The sequence below is a fragment of the Somniosus microcephalus genome, chromosome 8, assembly GCF_052327205.1.
Source record: "Somniosus microcephalus isolate GS21.2 chromosome 8, FLI_Smic_1.0, whole genome shotgun sequence".
NCBI classification, from domain to species: Eukaryota; Metazoa; Chordata; class Chondrichthyes; order Squaliformes; family Somniosidae; genus Somniosus; species Somniosus microcephalus.
In genome coordinates, this window is record NC_140994.1 from 133,032,842 (window position 1) to 133,050,740 (window position 17,899).

Sequence of the window (17,899 nt, forward strand, 5' to 3'; positions counted from 1 at the left end):
ACGACGAAATGACGTCATAAGCTGCGCGCGCAGCTGAGCGGGCGCAAACACTTTGCGCCGGTGCTAAATGTCTACTGAATTTGGGCGTAGGCGCAGATCGGCCTGCGCCCGGGCGCTAAGTGCCTAGCGCTGGAAATATACCCCTCTTATGGCGTTAACGGCTGGCGAACGCAACTGAATTTCTAGGCCCTTACCTTTTAAAATGCAGGCCTTATGCCTGGTTTTTACATTTCTAAAATCTAAAGACTTAACCTCACGGAAAAACCTGTAAAAAAAACGTAAGTTCAAAGCGCACGCGCAGACTCCCGCACGCACGCGTTCGACCTCTGAACCCCTTCGTTCAGAGGAACGGAAGTACCGGTTTCCCGCGCATGCGCAGTGCATGCAAGAAACCGGCACTTCCATTGGGTCCACGCGTGAGTACCCCATGCATACTCACGCGTTGGGACCCGAATTTCTGGGCCAGTGTAGCACTCCCTCAGTACTGCATTGGAGTGCCCGCCTAGATTGTGTGAATAAAATGTTTTTACAAAATAAATGTACCTAATACTCAACTAAGCAGAGTTAGGCACCAGGAACAACTAAAGGAAACTAAGATCAGCTAAAAGAATAATGGAAAAGAGGACTGTAGACAATTGGGGAAGTAATGGGAAAAGCTTTTTCAGTCATGTGAAGATTCAGAGAACTATAAAGAGCTGTTTTGGGCCATTGATAGCTCGAGGCCAGGTTATGAAGGACTCACAGGGTATGGTGGAAATATTAAATAAGTACTTTGCATCGGTCTTCACTCTTAAAGACGATGCTCAAGTGCCTTGGGACGTTTTACTACATTAAAGGTGGTATATTAATACAAGTTGTTGTTATTGTTGTTAGAATTTAATGTTGTTAATAATAAAATTGTTAATATTAATGTAGATCAACATATTGTTTTAGATAGGGCAGCTGATCCGGATGATATCCACCCGAGAGTCCTCAGGAGAGTCCTCAGGAAGAAGGGCATGTGCTGTGCGAGCCCCTTTCCTGTATTTTTGATAGCTCACCGCACTCTGGGACTGTTCCCTTAGACTTGAAGGAGGCTAAGCTTTAAAAAATGAGACAAGGCAAACCCGAGTGACTTTCACCCCATTGGTTTGGCATCAGTAATGGGGGAAAATGGTTGAGGGAATCATTAGCGATATGGTATATGACTGCTTGGATAGAGAGGAATGTATCAGGGACACCCAATATTGCTTCAAAATAAAGAGGTCATATCCTAGAAATTTGATTTTTTTTTGAAGAAGTCACCAAGCTGTTGGATGAGGGAAGCCCAGTAGACATTGTCTACTTGGATTTCCACAAAGCTTTTGACAAGATACCGCATGAGAGGTTTCCCTAGAAGATCGAAGCCTCCGGTATTAGTGGTACTATATTGAGCTGCATTGACAACTGGCTGGAACACCACAGGCAAAATGTAATTATAGATCTTTTTGGATCTGCTTAGGGACCGGTGACCAGTGGTCTCCCGCAGGGATCAGTGTTGGGACCGTTGCTCTTTACTATTTTTATTAATGATCTAGATGTAGGTGTTGGGGGCACAATCTGCAAGTATGCAGATAATACTAAGATTTGCACGAGTGTCAGGCGATGCGCGACTGCTTTAGTTGGATCTTAATGTGTTGTGGGGTGTTAGGGCTCATGAATGGCAAATGACGTTTAACATACAAAATTAGGCCTAGAAATTCAGTAAGGCGCTGCAAGCTTTGCGCCCAGTTACCGCCTAAAGAGGGCTTCTGCGCCAGTAGAGGAGGTTGCGCTGATATTGAGCTCGGCGGTAATGGCGGCGGTAGCCGGTAGCGCTGCGCCGGCACCGATGACGTCATCGGTGTGCGCAGTGCCCCGTTTCCGCCCCGATGCTGGCCCGACGCCCATATTCAGTTGCCGCCGCCTCCTCCATGGCGGCCGCTACTAACATCCGGAGACCAGGGCCTTACTGCAGCCTTAGTGGGGCGCATAAAGGTGGAGGTGCGGCCGGCCGCTTTTTCGGCGGCCGCCTGCCCGCACCTCCTTCCCCGGCCTCCTCCACCACCCCCCCCCCCGCGGCATTGCCGGCTGCTTTCCGCGAGCCCGGCACTTCTCCGTGGTGCCGGGCTCATTTGCCGGCACAATCCAGCGGCGATCTCCCCGTTGCAGGCATCTCCACCTTAAGAGAAGGAGGAGGCCTGCAGTACCACAGCCTGCCGCACCGCATCGGGTGGCGCAGCGGCACCTGGAGCGCTGAAATTCAGTTTCAGCGCCCCAAGCGGGGGCGGGCACACCCTGGAATAGCGCCCGGTTCCGACTTGGGGCGCAAAAAGTGAATATCTGATGGTCGCAAATGGCTCCGTGCCCAGCGCTAACTTTTGGGCGCTAGCCAGCTGGCGGGGCCATAGTGAATTTCTAGGCCTTAATGTTTTACAAGTGGGCAGGGTGAATGCTGATCATACATACATCCTTCAGGGAAAAGCATTAAAGCAGGTAGAGAATGAAAGAAATCTGGCTTTCTGGTGCACAGATCTCTAACGGTTCATGAGCTATGCCATTAAGCAATAGCTAGTGCAAATAGGGTGTTGGGGTGCATTTATAGGACAATTGACTATAAGGCAAAGCATTTGCTCTTGTATAAAACCTTGGTCAGGCCACAGTTAGAATACTGTGTCCAGTTTTGGTCTCCTCACATGGTGGGTGAGATTGAGACTTTGAAAAGGGTGCAGGGGAGATCCGTTAGTTTAATACCCAGTTTGAAGCAGCTTATTTATCAAGATAGGCTAAAAGAGCTGGGACCCTACATTTTAGAGAAATGTAGACCAAGGGAATAGGTTGTGTTCGAGTAGACAGTTTGTTCCAATTAAATAGGCTAGGGAGGACCAGGGCTCAAAATTTTAAGTTGAATAAGACCAGATCTAGGTTAGATGTCAGGAGGTGGTTCTTTTCTGAGAATAGTGGTCCTCTGAAACAGGCTGCCGACTCATGCGGTAGACACCGATTTGGCTTCAAGCGAGAGCTGGACCTGTTTCTGGCTAGGGCAGCGATCACCTCATGCAAAAGTTAGGCACTGCATAGAATTATCAGGTCCAGTGTGATCTCCTGGGCTAGCTTCAATCGACTAGTGTGGTGGGGCGGGGGGTTGGAGAGGAATTTCCCAGACCTTTTTTTTCCCCAAATTGACCTTTTTTTTTGCCTCTCCCAGGAGATCGTATGGTTTTGAGTGGGGAGCGTATGCAATGAACAAGGCATCATAATTGTGCGGGTTAGACTGAATGGACCAGAGGGTATCTCCCTGTCCATCTGTATTTTCGCATGTGCGCATGTGGGACTTGAACCCATGACTTTCTTGCTTTCCTTCCTTCAGTGAGCAAGGCCATGGGAGATCCACTAGTAGGAAGAAAAATGTGTACCATATGTATTCCAGGGTGACTTTGGAAGGATCCTGGGGTTTTAGTTGACTCAGTGTTTAACCAGTCCAATCATTGCAGAACAGCAATCAGCAAAGCAAGTAAAATACGGAGCCTGTGCAGCGTAACTGGGCATAGTGTCAACCGAATCAAACTTATCGAGAGAAAGGAGACATCCTCCAGGAGATAGCTGACAATCACGTCAGCTTCACACCCCTTGTAGTGTCAATGAAAATGGGCTAACGCAAAGCATAAATACTTCATTTTGAATCACCTTAACGTTGTCAGAGAGCCAACTGTCCAATCCACTCTCCGCTACCATTAAAATCCAGCTGGTAATTGGATGCCAGTGAATGGAACTCTATGCTGGCGGTTTGCCGCATACAGAGAGCTGGTGAAGTCGACAGTACAACTAGAATCTGTCAACTCCATCTAAAACGATATTGGTTTCAAATTGATACGCTTATAAAAGAAAGAGGTAAGCGCTTTTTGATGTCCCGAGGTTGTGAAAGGTGCTAAATAAATGCAAGTATTTTCTTTATACTTGCATTTACACAACACCTCCCGTTTCACATGAAAGGAATGCTGTTAGGTGGCAGCCATTTTGTACAGCAAAATCTCAAAATGACCACTTATAGAATCATAGAATCTTACAGCACAGAAGGAGGCCATTTTCCATCGTGCCTGTACAGTTCTTTGTAAGAGCAGTCCAATTAGTCCCAACCCCCCCGTAGCCCTGAAAATTTTTCCTTTTCAAGTATTTATCCAATTCCCTTTTGAAAGATACTATTGAATCCACTTCCACCACCCTTCCAGGCAGTGCATTCCAGGGATGACGGACTTCAGTTATGTGGAGAGACGAGAGAAGTTAGTAACAATTCGCTGCATAAAAAAATTCCCCTCGTCTGCCCACTGGTTCTTTTGCCAATTATCTTAAATCTGTGCCCTCTGGTTCCCGATCCTCCTGCCACTGGAAACAATGTCTTCCCATCTACTCTATCAAAGCCCTTCATAATTTTGAACACCCCTATTAAATCGCCCCTTAACCTTTTCGGCTCTAAGGCCAACAATCCCAGCTTCTCTAGTCTCTCCATGTAACTGAAGTCCCTCATCCCTAGTAAGATAAAGCTTTGTTGTATGTACACGGGCATGGAGGAAGGTACTAGCCATGGAAAAACAGTATTAAACTTATATTCCACTGTAACCTAGACTGTACACTATTGAAAAACCCACGACTTGTGTGGGATTTTAGATTTTTTTTACGATGCCATTGAGAGGTCAGTATTTTTAAAATGACATTAAAAAGCCCACAGAAATATTTGGTTGGATAGTATCCCAGAACAATTGAAAGAAAAACACCTTCAACCGGGCTAGCAGTTGGGCTATCAGAATTGGCCTCAGCACCCCTGGGCTGGGAAAGGTCCCCACTCTCAATCAATACCTTTGCTGGGAAATGCGTGCTCGTAGCTGGCAAAGAAGGGACACGTTTGAGCTGGATTGTGGTGCCCTCTGTGGCCAAATAGCCTGCAGTGTTTGTCACCCAGGCCTGCACATGAGGAACAGGAATTTGGGGTGAGGGACCAGAGACCAGTTGTTGCTTATGGACCCGTAGCCCAGTAAAAGTCAGTGCCTTCAGGAGACGAGGAGAGAACATTTTAATAAAAACCCCTAAAATTCTGTGTTTTAAATCAGCTAACAGAAAAACACTAATTACTTCACCTTAGCGAGAATAGTTTGTTCCTTATTCATTCCCTGGATGTGGGCAAGGCTGGCATTTATTGTCCATCCTTAATTGCCCTTGAGAAGGTGGTGGTGAGCCTTCTTGAGCTGCTGCAGTCCGTGTGGTGAAAGTGCTCCCACAGTGCTGTGAGGGAGGGAATTCCAGGATTCTGACCCAGCGACCATGATCTCTTATCTCTTTTTTTGTCCTTTTCCTTCATCACCTGTCCAATCTAATTGGGAATGTTGACACAGTTTCTGCCTCAACCACTGACCCTGGAAGTGAATCCCACAGCCTTTCAACTCTCTGTGTGAAGAAGTTTCTCCTGCCCTCTGTTCTCAATCTCGTGCATTTAATCTTGTATCTATGGCCCCTCGTTCTTGACCCCTCAACGACTGTGAATAGTTTACATCTACCTACCTTGTTCCATCCCTTCATAATTTTAAACACTTCTCTAACAGCAGTGCAAAGCGGATCTTTTAAAAAAAATTGTCGTCATATTGCCTGAGGCTGGCACAGTAATTTTGACTTTGTGCGATAGTGTAAAAGGGGGGATAGCGAAGTGGCAGCCCGTTTTACATCTCTTCTGATTTTTATCCCCGTTGACTTCAGTGAAAATAAAAATGGGGAGAGATGTATAACGGGCTGCCGATCAGCTATCATCCGTGTTACACAGGGGTAGATGTTGCCTTTGCGCGATAGTGCATCAGACAGCAAAGAGGGAGCACAATGAAAAAACCCAACAGCTAGAGCACTCAGCAAAAACTGGTCCATTTTCAAACCACAGGACTGACTTCACCAGAGCAGGCGATGTCAGGGACAAACCGGGAGCTGGGGGAAGGATTGGCTCAGACCAGGGGCTGCATTGTGTTGAACATATAGAGGCTGCGTCTGCAATGGGCAGTACAAACAGTTGATTGAGAGTGGCCCACTCTCGGACACGCTCTCCCTTGCATGCTGGAGTGTGCCCATCATGCAAACTGTGCCTCTATTGTGGCTTCTTCTCACATTTCAGAAGCCTTTCTTTGTGAGTGGTGCGGAGCTGGTGGTGTGATACTCTGTCTGCATTGTACCATGCACACCCAAAAGCTCTAACAATCCCTTATGGTGCTCAGCAACCTACACCGCAGAAGTGGACAGTCTCCAAAGCATCCTCTGCAGGTTGGAAATTCTCAGTTTGTTTTTTGCATTGTGTTAAGCTGAAAAAAAATTCTTAATTAAAAGAAAATGGAATTCGAAAAGGGCGAATTAGATGAGTGACAACCTTTAGGCAACAATGGAGCATGTGATTGGTGTCGGAAGGGTTAATGATGTCTCTTATTGTCTGGTTAGCTGGGAAAGAAATTTGTTCGAACATATCTTAATGATGAAAAAGTAAGAACGAATTAATGATTTCTGTTAAATGGTAGCACTGAGTGGAAAAAAAATTACATTCAATGATTGAACAAGGGAAAATGTCAACAAGTTGAGTGTTGCTTGTTTGTTTAACATTACAAAATGCCAACTTGCTGCGCAGAACTACCATTTCAAAGCCTTTTGGAAAATTACCATTTTTATGCTCTGGTTTGCATTGATTTTTTTTATGTATGAAAGGAATTACAGTACTCAGCTTTTGTGACCTTTGAGGTTTTAATCACAGATCATACAGCACAGAAGGAGGCCACTCGGCCCCTCGTGCCTGTGCCTTGGAATGAGAGTTTCTCTCTTTGCTCGCGGCATTTCCCTCCGGCACTGCTCTGTTCTTACACAAAGCGGGTTTCTCCTCCCTTGCACCATTTCAAAGGAGCAAGGATCTAACTGTAAGTATAATTTTGGGTTTTTACAAGTCAGTCTTTTTTTTGCTTTTAGGAAAGCTGTGTCTTTTATGTAACATGAATGTTAGTAATTCTGCTTCCCGTGGGTAAGTCAGATTCTTGCGATGGGAAAACTTAGCATCAATTTGGACTTTTTTGCAAGCCGGTTTTATGCTTCAAGGTAATTTCTTTCGAGGTGCGCTGCTTCTTGATCATCAAAAGATGCTGCCTGTTCACAGCAGCAGTATGTTGTCATGTTAAGTTTATCTGAGGTTGTCAGTGGGTAAAAGAAAGAAAGGCTTGCATTTATATAGTGCCTCGACATCCCAATGTGCTTTATAATCATTGAAGTACTTTTTTTTTGAAGTGTAGTCACTTTTGTAATGTAGGAAACGCAACAGCCAATTTGCGCACAGCGAGGTCCCACAAACATAATAATGACCAGAAAATCTGTTTTAATGTTGTTGATTGAGGGATAAATATTGGCCAGGACACCAGGGAGAACTCCCCTGCTCTTCTTCGAAATAGTGCTATAGGATCTTTTAGGCCTGAGAGGATAGACCTTGAGGGGCCTAAAAGAGGTTTTTACATCTCATCATAAAGACAGCAGTTGACGTTGCAGCACTCTCTCAGTACTGCACTCAAGTGTCAGCCTAGATTATGCAAGCAGGACACTGGAGTAGGGCTCTGAGTCCTCTGACTCAGAGGCGAGAGTGCTACCAACTGAGCCACGACTGACACCTCCAATGACGGGTGTGATGCCAAGCCATGCAGATGAAGAAAGCCTGAAGTCTGACCCTTGGTTTGTGTTGAGTTAGCTGAGTAGTTGGAGCACTACAAATGCCCTCGGCACTCCTGGACTAAGGAGCGGACCATACCAGGCAGGGTTCCTGCTCACGAATACTATTCAATGTGTTGGAAGCACATTGGGTGAGGATGGCAGCAGCCTTGGCTGGCACATGAAGGGCCACTTGAGCCAGGTACCAGAGGGGAGTCAGCACCCGTGGAAGTCAGTAAGAGATAGAGGAAACTACGAGGGGGCAAAAGCAGTCCTAACTACAGCTTCAATAAGAATGGGGTAGATTTTGGTCAGGCCCAGACTCGCCGCTGAGCGACCAGCCTGCACCCAAACCGAGGGGCCTCATAATCGGTGGAAATCGGTCCTCGGGTCATCAGCAAAACTCGCCGTGAGCTGCCAGTGCTGATCACATTCCTGTACGCAGCTCGCCAGGCCTTGCCAGCAGTGACCCTCAGGTAATTCCCAGGGGAGGGGGATTGGAGCAGGGGAGGGGGAGGGGGAGGTGGATTGGAGCAGGTTATGGGGAAGGGGGATTGGAGCAGGGGAGGGGGAGGGGGGTTGGAGCAGGGGAGGGGGAGGGGGATTGGTGCGGGTTATGGGGAGGAGGATTGGAGTGGGCTATGGGAGGGTGATTGGAGCTGGAGAGGGAGAGGGGGATTGGAGCGGGGGAGGGAGAGGGGATTGGAGCTGGTTCTGGGGGAGGGGGTTGGAGTGGGCTATGGGGGAGGGGGATTGGAGGGGGAGGGGAATTGAAGTGGGGGAGGGGGATTGGAGCGGGCTATGGGGAGGAGGATTGGAGCGAGCTATGGGGGAGGGGGATTGGAGCGGGCTATGGGGGAGGGGGATTGGAGCGGGCTATGGTGGAGGGGGATTGGAGCGGGGGAGGGGGATTGGAGCGGGCTATGGGGAGGGGAATTGGATCAGGCTATGGGGAGGGGGTTTGGTGCGGGCTATGGGGAGGAGGATTGGAACGAGCTATGGGGGAGGGGGATTGGAGCGGGCTATGGGGGAGGGGGATGGGAGCGGGAGAAGAGGGATTGGAGTGGGCTATGGGGAGGGGGATTGGAGTGGGGAGGGGGATTAGAGCGAGCTATGGGGAGGGGGATTGGAGCGAGCTATGGGTGAGGAGGATTGGAGCGGGCTATGGGGGAGGGGGATTGGAGCGGGCTATGGGGGAGGGGGATTGGAGCGGGCTATGGGGAGGAGGATTGGAGCGAGCTATGGGGGAGGGGGATTGGAGCGAGCTATGGGGAGGGGGATGGGAGCGGGAGAAGAGGGATTGGAGCGAGCTATGGGGGAGGGGGATTGGAGCGGGGGGGATTGGAGCGAGCTATGGGGGAGGGGGATTGGAGCGAGCTATGGGGGAGGGGGATTGGAGCGGGGGGGATTGGAGCGGGGGGGATTGGAGCGAGCTATGGGGGAGGGGGATTGGAGCGGGCTATGGGGGAGGGGGATTGGAGCGGGGGGGATTGGAGCGAGCTATGGGGGAGGGGGATTGGAGCGAGCTATGGGGGAGGGGGATTGGAGCGGGGGGGATTGGAGCGAGCTATGGGGGAGGGGGATTGGAGCGAGCTATGGAGGAGGGGGATTGAAGCGGGGGAGGGGGATTGGAGCGGGGAGGGGGATTGGAGGGGGGGGATTGGAGCGAGCTATGGGGGAGGGGGATGGGAGCGAGCTCTGGGGGAGGGGGATGGGAGCGGGAGAAGAGGTATTGGAGCGGGCTATGGGGAGGGGGATTGGAGCGGGGAGGGGGATTAGAGCGAGCTATGGGGAGGGGGATTAGAGCGAGCTATGGGGAGGGGGATTGGAGCGGGGAGGGGGATTAGAGCGAGCTATGGGGAGGGGGATTGGAGCGGGGAGGGGGATTAGAGCGAGCTATGGGGAGGGGGATGGGAGCGGGCTATGGGGGAGGGGGATTGGAGCAGGGGGGATTGGAGCGAGCTATGGGGGAGGGGGATTGGAGCGAGCTATGGGGGAGGGGGATTGGAGCGGGGGGGATTGGAGCGAGCTATGGGGGAGGGGGATTGGAGCGAGCTATGGAGGAGGGGTTTGAAGCGGGGGAGGGGGTTTGGAGCGGGGAGGGGGATTGGAGTGGGGGGGATTGGAGCGAGCTATGGGGAGGGGGATTGGAGCGAGCTATGGGGAGGGGGATGGGAGCGAGCTCTGGGGGAGGGGGATGGGAGCGAGCTCTGGGGGAGGGGGATGGGAGCGGGAGAAGAGGTATTGGAGCGGGCTATGGGGAGGGGGATTGGAGCGGGGAGGGGGATTAGAGCGAGCTATGGGGAGGGGGATTAGAGCGAGCTATTGGGAGGGGTTTAGAGCGAGCTATGGGGAGGGGGATTGGAGCGAGCTATGGGGAGGGGGATTGGAGCGGGCTATGGGGGAGGGGGATTGGAGCGGGGGGGATTGGAGCGAGCTATGGGGGAGGGGGATTGGAGCGAGCTATGGGGGAGGGGGATTGGAGCGGGGGGGATTGGAGCGAGCTATGGGGGAGGGGGATTGGAGCGAGCTATGGAGGAGGGGGATTGAAGCGGGGGAGGGGGATTGGAGCGGGGAGGGGGATTGGAGTGGGGGGGATTGGAGCGAGCTATGGGGGAGGGGGATTGGAGCGAGCTATGGGGAGGGGGATGGGAGCGAGCTCTGGGGGAGGGGGATGGGAGCGAGCTCTGGGGGAGGGGGATGGTAGCGGGAGAAGAGGTATTGGAGCGGGCTATGGGGAGGGGGATTGGAGCGGGGAGGGGGATTAGAGCGAGCTATGGGGAGGGGGATTAGAGCGAGCTATTGGGAGGGGTTTAGAGCGAGCTATGGGGAGGGGGATTGGAGCGAGCTATGGGGGAGGGGGTTTGGAGCGGGGAGGGGGATTAGAGCGAGCTATGGGGAGGGGGATTGGAGCGGCGAGGGTGATTAGAGCGAGCTATGTGGAGGGGGATTGGAGCGAGCAATCGGGGAGAGGGATTGGAGCGAGCTATGGGGGAGGAGGTTTGGAGCGGACTAATGGGAGGGGGATTGGAGCGGCAGAAGGGGAATTGGAGCCGGCTATGTGGAGGGGGATTGGAGCGGGCTATGGGGAGGGGGTTGGAATGGGAGCAGGGGAGAGGGATTGAAGCGGGGAGGGGGATTGGAGCAGGCTATGGGGAGGGGGATTGAAGCGGGGGAGGGGAATTGGAGCGGGGAGGGGTATTGAAGTAGGGGAGGGGAATTGGAGCGGGCTATGGGGAGGGGGATTGGACCGGGCTATGGGGGAGGGGGGTTAGAGCGAGCTATGGGGAGGGGGATTAGAGCGAGCTATGGGGGAGGGGGTTTGGAGCGGGGAGGGGGATTAGAGCGAGCTATGGGGAGGGGGATTGGAGCGGCGAGGGTGATTAGAGCGAGCTATGTGGAGGGGGATTGGAGCGAGCTATGGGGGAGGAGGTTTGGAGCAGACTAATGGGAGGGGGATTGGAGCGGCAGAAGGGGAATTGGAGCGGGCTATGTGGAGGGGGATTGGAGCGGGCTATGGGGAGGGGGTTGGAATGGGAGCAGGGGAGAGGGATTGAAGCGGGGAGGGGGTTTGGGGCAGGCTATGGGGAGGGGGATTGAAGCGGGGGAGGGGAATTGGAGCGGGGAGGGGTATTGAAGTAGGGGAGGGGAATTGGAGCGGGCTATGGGGAGGGGGATTGGACCGGGCTATGGGGGAGGGGGGTTAGAGCGAGCTATGGGGAGGGGGATTAGAGCGAGCTATGGGGAGGGGGATTGGAGCGGGGAGGGGGATTAGAGCGAGCTATGGGGAGGGGGATTGGAGCGGGGAGGGGGATTAGAGCGAGCTATGGGGAGGGGGATGGGAGCGGGCTATGGGGAGGCGGATTGGAGCGGGGTGGGGACAGGGATTGGAGCAAGCTATGGGGGAGGGGGATTGGAATGGGGGAGGGGGATTGGAATGGGGGCGGGGGATTGGAGCGGGGAGGGGGATTGGAGTGGGGGAGGGGGATTGGAGCGGGCTATGGGGGAGGGGGATTGAAGCGGGTGAGGGGGATTGAAGCGGGTGAGGGGGATTGGAGCGGGTGAGGGGGATTGGAGCGGGTGAGGGGGATTGGAGCGGGTGAGGGGGATTGGAGTGGGTGAGGGGGATTGGAGCGGTTGAGGGGGGTTGGAGTGGGTGAGGGGGATTGGAGCGGGTGAGGGGGATTGGAGCGGGTGAGGGGGGTTGGAGCGGGTGAGGGGGGTTGGAGCGGGTGAGGGGGATTGGAGCGGGTGAGGGGGATTGGAGCGGGTGAGGGGGTTTGAAGCGGGTGAGGGGGATTGGAGCGGGTGAGGGGGATTGGAGCGGGGGAGGGGGCTTGGAGCGGGTGAGGGGGATTGGAGCGGGTGAGGGGGATTGGAGCGGGTGAGGGGGATTGGAGTGGGTGAGGGGGATTGGAGTGGGTGAGGGGGATTGGAGTGGGTGAGGGGGATTGGAGTAGGCTATGGGGAGGGGGTTTGGAGCGGGGAGGGGGCGGGGATTGGAGCAAGCTATGGGGGAGGGGGATTGGAGTGGGTGAGGGGGATTGGAGTGGGTGAGGGGGATTGGAGTGGGTGAGGGGGATTGGAGTGGGTGAGGGGGATTGGAGTAGGCTATGGGAAGGGGGGTTGGAGCGGGGAGGGGGCGGGGATTGGAGCAAGCTATGGGGGAGGGGGATTGGAGTGGGTGAGGGGGATTGGAGCGGGTGAGGGGGATTGGAGCGGGTGAGGGGGGTTGGAGCAGGTGAGGGGGATTGGAGTGGGCTATGGGGAGGGGGATTGGAGTGGGCTATGGGGAGGGGGGTTGGAGCGGGGAGGGGGCGGGGATTGGAGCAAGCTATGGGGGAGGGGGATTGGAATGGGGGCGGGGGAGAAATGTGTTTAAATGTGTGCTCATATAAAACAACTTTATCCATTATTTTAACTCGGGCATTAGACTATGGCCTAGAAATTCAGTTGCTTGCGCCACCAGTTTGCGCCCAAAGAGGCCACTCAGAGGCTTTCGCGCCGCTGGCCACAACCACCGCGATATTTAGCGGGGCGCTAATGGCGGCGCTAGCCTGTAGCGCTGCGCCGCCACCGATGACGTCATCGGTGTGCGCAGCGCCCCGCTACCGCCCCGAGCGCCATATTAGGTCGTGGCCGCCGCTTCCGCGCCGGCCGCAAACAGCGACCGGTACACGGAGCCTACCTGAGCCGGTCGTGGGGTGAGTTAAGGTGGAGGTGCGGCTGGCCGGTTTTTCGGCGGCCGCCTGCCAGCACCTCCGTCCCCGGCCTCCTACACCCCCCCCCCCCGCGGCATTGCCGGCTGTTTCCCGAGAGCCCGGCACTTCTCCTTGGTGCCGGGCTCATTTGCCGGCACTCGCGAGCGGGGATCGCGCTGTTGCAGGCACCTCCCCCTTCACAGTGGGAGGAAGGCCTGCAGTACCGCAGCCTGCCGTGCCGCAGTGGGTGGCGCTGCGTCACTTTGCGCGCCAAAATTCAGTTTCAGCGCCCCAAGCGGGGCGCCTAAAGCCTTGTTTAGCGGCCGGCTCCCATTTGGGGCGCTGAAACTGAATATCCCGATGGCGCAAGTGGCTCCGCGCGCAGCGGTAATTCCGGCGCCCAGGCGAGCTTGGCGCCCCAAACTGAATTTTTAGCCCTATGTATTTTAAACGAAAGTAAAATACTGCGGATGCTGGAAATCTGCCATAAAAACAGAAAAAGATGGTAACACTCAGCAGGTCAGGCAGCATCTGTGGAGAGAGAAACATGGCTAACATTTCAGGTCGATGACTTTTCATAGAACTGCTTTAAACAATGATATGCTCACTAAGAATAGCCCGATTTCGACCCTTGTGTTTAAATAGGCTTCTAATCTGATCTAAAGTTTCCCTAAGGTTGACAGGCCTGAGGATCGCCTGTGCATAATTAGCTGCTAATTCGACTGTGCCTCACGAGGTAAATGCTTCGACCGGTTAGTCCTAAGCCACACAGTCCCATAAGGTTCCGGTTACCTCCTTCATCTGTTGAAGTGGCTGATCTCAGCTCGGACACTATAATCGGTCCCTTGAACGAGGGTCGCTGCCCTGATCACTAGCCAGTTATCCACTGCTGGAAAGTGTTTATGCGCTGGCATTAGACGAGGGCGGGATCAGGCTCGGCTGCGATGCCCGCCACAGTCAAATTGCCTGCCACGCATCAAGAGTGGCCACTCGGGGGTGAGGTACTAAAGCAGTCAAACCTGTGTAAGCCACAGCAAAAACTGGGGGAGAGTGGAGAATTTCAACCGCACGTAATGGTAAAAAAGCACAGAGCCATTTTTTGTTTCACGAAATCCGAATTTGTAAAATTTCTTTTTCGAAAAATGATTATTATTTCAGCCCTGCAGTTCCATGACTGCAAGTCCTGCAAAGGAGAGGAGTGAGAGTCAGAGAGTACAATGAGAGTTCAGTGTTTGGTCTGACAGATGTGGGAGTCCGCGCAACATCCATTGCTAAACACGATTTAAATGATCTCTTTGTTGACTGTGGTCCATTGTCTATTGTGCAGGTATCAATGTGTCTGATTGTCCGCAGCTGCTGTGTGTACATGTCCCATTGAGGCTGAGATCTACACAATGAGCACATCACACTGCACCCTGGCACTTATAGCCGTGTGTCTCATCCAGGGTAAGTATCCAATTCCACCAATCACTATGTCTAAGCTTTAGAGATCATAAGACATTACAGCACAGAAGGAGACCATTCGGCCCATTGTGCCTGTGCCGGCTCTTTGAAGGAGCTATCCAATTCGTCCCACTCCACTGCTCTTTCTCCATAGCCCTGCAAATTTTTACTTTTCAAGTTTATATTCAATGCTCTTTTGAAAGTTACTATTGAATCTGCTTCCACCACACTGGGTTCAGGCAGTGCATTCCAGATCAGAATAACTCGCTACATTAAAGCATTTCATCTCATCATCCCCTCTGGTTCTTTTGCCAATTATCTTAAATCGGCGTCTTCTGGTTAGCGGCCCATCCACCAGTGGAAGCAGTTTCTTCATATTTACTCTCGAGTTATTATGATCTGGGATGCGCTGCCTGAAAGGGTGGTGGAAGCTGATTCAGTAGTAACTTTCAAAAGGGAATTGGATAAATACTTGAAGTGAAAAATTTGTAGGGCTATGGGGAAAGTGCGGGGGAGTGGGAGAGTAGGACTAATTGGACAGCTCTTTCAAAGAGCCAGCAGAAGGCATGATGAACCGAATGGCCTCTTTCTGTGCTGTAAGGTTCAATGATTCTATTCTATGATACGATACTCTATCAAAACCACTTTTGAGTACCTCTATTAAATCTCCCCTTAACCTTCTCTGCTCCAAGGAGAGAAATCCCAGCTTCTCCAGTCTCTCCACATAACTTATATATTTTCCTTTATTGCTAGTCTTTTTCTGCCTCTCCTCTCCTGACTGTTACTGGGCTACAACCTTATAGGTAATGGTCACCCTCATCTACTTGGCCATTCTTCGCATACTAGCCCAAGCTGGGCTCATGTGAGGGGAGGTGTCCGTCCAAAATTCATGATCTGGGCCACTTGCATGGCCTGTGCACCTTCCAAGTCTCTTGGCAGGGCCTTGCAGTGGGATCCGGGATGCTAAAGCAAGTCCCTGTACTCCTGATTAACATCCAGTGACCCTTGCTGGAATGTCCAAGTGTGTGTGGGACATCAAATGAGGACCAGATCGGACATTACTGTAATGCCCTCTGTGGTGGAATAACCCATGGGCTCAGCTCACAAGTAAAGAATGGCCACTCGAGCAGAGTGTCGGAGGACTGCTACCGCCTGAGGAACCGTACCCTGATCGGAATCAGTTCCTTACAGGGAGAACGTTGGAAGAAAATAAATGTTAATTTACTGTAGATGTCGGTTAATTAATTTTACTCAGTTCACAGAAATCACAGAAATCACAGAAACCCCACAGTGCAGATAGAGGCCATTTCGGCCCATCGAGCCTGAACCGACACATATCCCACCCGATCCCCGTAACCCCTACACCAACACCAACACATATCCCACCCTATCCTCGTAACCCCACGTATTTAATCCCCCTAACACTAAGGGTCAATTTATCATAGCCAATCAACCTAACCCGCACATTTTTGGACTGTGGGAGGAAACCGGAGCACCCGGAGGAAACCCACACAAACACGGGGAGAATGTGCAAACTCCACACAGACAGTCACCCGAGGCCGGATTCGAACCCGGGTCCCTGACGCTGTGAGGCTTGTATGTGTTGGTTTGTGATTACCTGACTATTAATCGGAAAGTGTCATCAGTTACTTAAGTATCGCTTCATGTTTAAGTTTACTGCCTTATGGACGGGGCCAATTATAGCAAGCTAATCTGGGTGGTGCGGTGGGTCAGAAGATTGGTTGTTCATATGGGATCTGGATTCAGAGCCTGATGGGCAACAGTTTCCTCTGTCTCCTGGCGGTAAGGGCACTGTGTGAGATAATGGGCATGGACGGCAACTGCCCCGATTCAGTACCAATCCGCAGGGTAAAGAAAGAAAGAAGTTGCATTTATATAGCACCTTTCACGACCTCACTTTGTGTGAATGCTGGGTGCAGATGAGGTGGGGTGCCTCCCCGTGGTCAAACAGCCTACTGACACTCACTGTCCTGGGTTCATGTATGAACAATGACCAGCGGGCTGAGGTATCAGAAGGGCAATGGAATCATACCAAGCTGGAGTCAGCCCCTTCCGGAGGGCAGGGCAGAAAATGATTCAAGGAAAGCAATGTTGCAGGGACTTTGGAGGCCTTTAAATCCATCATAGCACCGACTCTGACTTGTGCCCTTATAACTGGATATTGCCCCATTACAGGACAACAGGTAGATTCAGACTGAATCACAGGCAAATGTTAAGAAGTCGTGACCTTCCTCTGTTCCATCCCTGCAGGGTCAGTCTGCCAGTGGTCCGTCTCGGTGGATAATTCTGTTTTCGCTTGGGAAGGAGAGTCCGTGATATTGAACTGTTCCTTTCAGTACCCTGACCCGCTGCGAGACCCCTCCACTGTAACTGCCAGGTGGCTGAAGAACTCTCCCTTTCCAAATAACAACCAGGCCGCTGAAATATACAACAGCAGGAACTTGGAGAGAGTGTCAACCGATGTGCAGCTGATCGGAGATCTGAACGAGAGAAACTGCTCCCTCCAGATTGACAACATCCACAAAGCGGACACTGGGATTTACTACTTCAGATTTGAACTGGGTCAAGGCAACAACTGGTCGGGAGAAGATGGGATCAATGTCCATGTATATGGTAACCTGAAATTTTTATATTGTGTATGAATTTTGTCAGAAAGGGAGAAAGATAAACCTGGCAATTTCAGGCCAGTCTATTTAATGTCAGCGGTGGGAAAGCTTTGAGAAACAATCCAGGAGAAAATTAACAGACACTTGGACAAACATGGACTAATAAAGGAGAGCCAGCATGGACTTGTTAAAGGCAAATCGTGTTTGACTAACTTGATTGAGTTTTTTGATGAGGTAACAGAGAGAGTGGATGAGGGCAGTGCAGTCGATATTGTGTATATAGATTTTCAAATGGTGTTTGATAAAGTACAACATATTAGGCTTGTCAGCAAAATTGAAGCTCATGGGATAAACAGGGCAGTAACAGCACGGATATAAAATTGACTAAAGGATAGAAAACAGAGTTGTGGTGAATGGCTGGCTTTCGGACTGGAGGGAGGTATACAATGGCATTCCCCAGGGTTCAATACTAGGACCACTGCTGTTTTTGGTATATATTAATGACTTGGACTTGGACTTGGACTTGGGTGTACTGGGGACAATCTTGAAATTTGAAGATGACACAAAACTTGGAAGTGTAGTTATCAGTGAGGAAGATTGTAATAGACTTCAAGAAGACATAGATAGGCTGGTGGAATGGGCAGACACATCGCAGATGAAATTCAACGTAGAGAGTTGTGAGGTGATGCATTTTGGTAGGAAGAATGAGTAGAAACCATACATACTAAATGGTACAATTTTAAACAGGGAGACCTGGGGGTGCTTGTGCACAAATCCTTGAAGGTGGCAGGACAGGTTAACAAAGCAGTTAATAAAGGATATGGGATCCTGGGCTTTATAAACAGAGGCACAGAGTACAAAAGTCAGGAAGTTTTGCAAAATCGATATAACTTAGTTTGGTCCCAGCTGAAGTATTCTGGGCACCAA

The 17,899-nt window shown here is 51.7% G+C and overlaps 1 protein-coding gene across 9 annotated transcripts in view; it reads left to right on the forward strand.

Moving 5' to 3' along the window:
* The first annotated feature begins 5,985 nt into the window (after positions 1–5,985).
* Positions 5,986–17,899, forward strand: part of LOC147113802 (B-cell receptor CD22-like) — a 69,290-nt gene continuing 57,376 nt past the window's right edge. The window contains exons 1-4 of one of the 9 annotated variants that reach the window (XM_085995132.1): positions 5,986–6,291; positions 6,770–6,929; positions 14,256–14,348; positions 16,617–16,979. In XM_085995132.1, coding sequence (XP_085851258.1) covers positions 6,235–6,291; positions 6,770–6,929; positions 14,256–14,348; positions 16,617–16,979 — 673 coding nt within the window. In that variant the 5' untranslated portion in view covers positions 5,986–6,234. Of the gene's footprint in view, positions 6,292–6,349; positions 6,505–6,769; positions 6,930–6,971; positions 8,178–14,229; positions 14,349–16,616; positions 16,980–17,899 lie in introns of those variants that run through there. The other 8 variants (XM_085995133.1, XM_085995130.1, XM_085995135.1 and 5 more) reach the window with 8 other exon arrangements.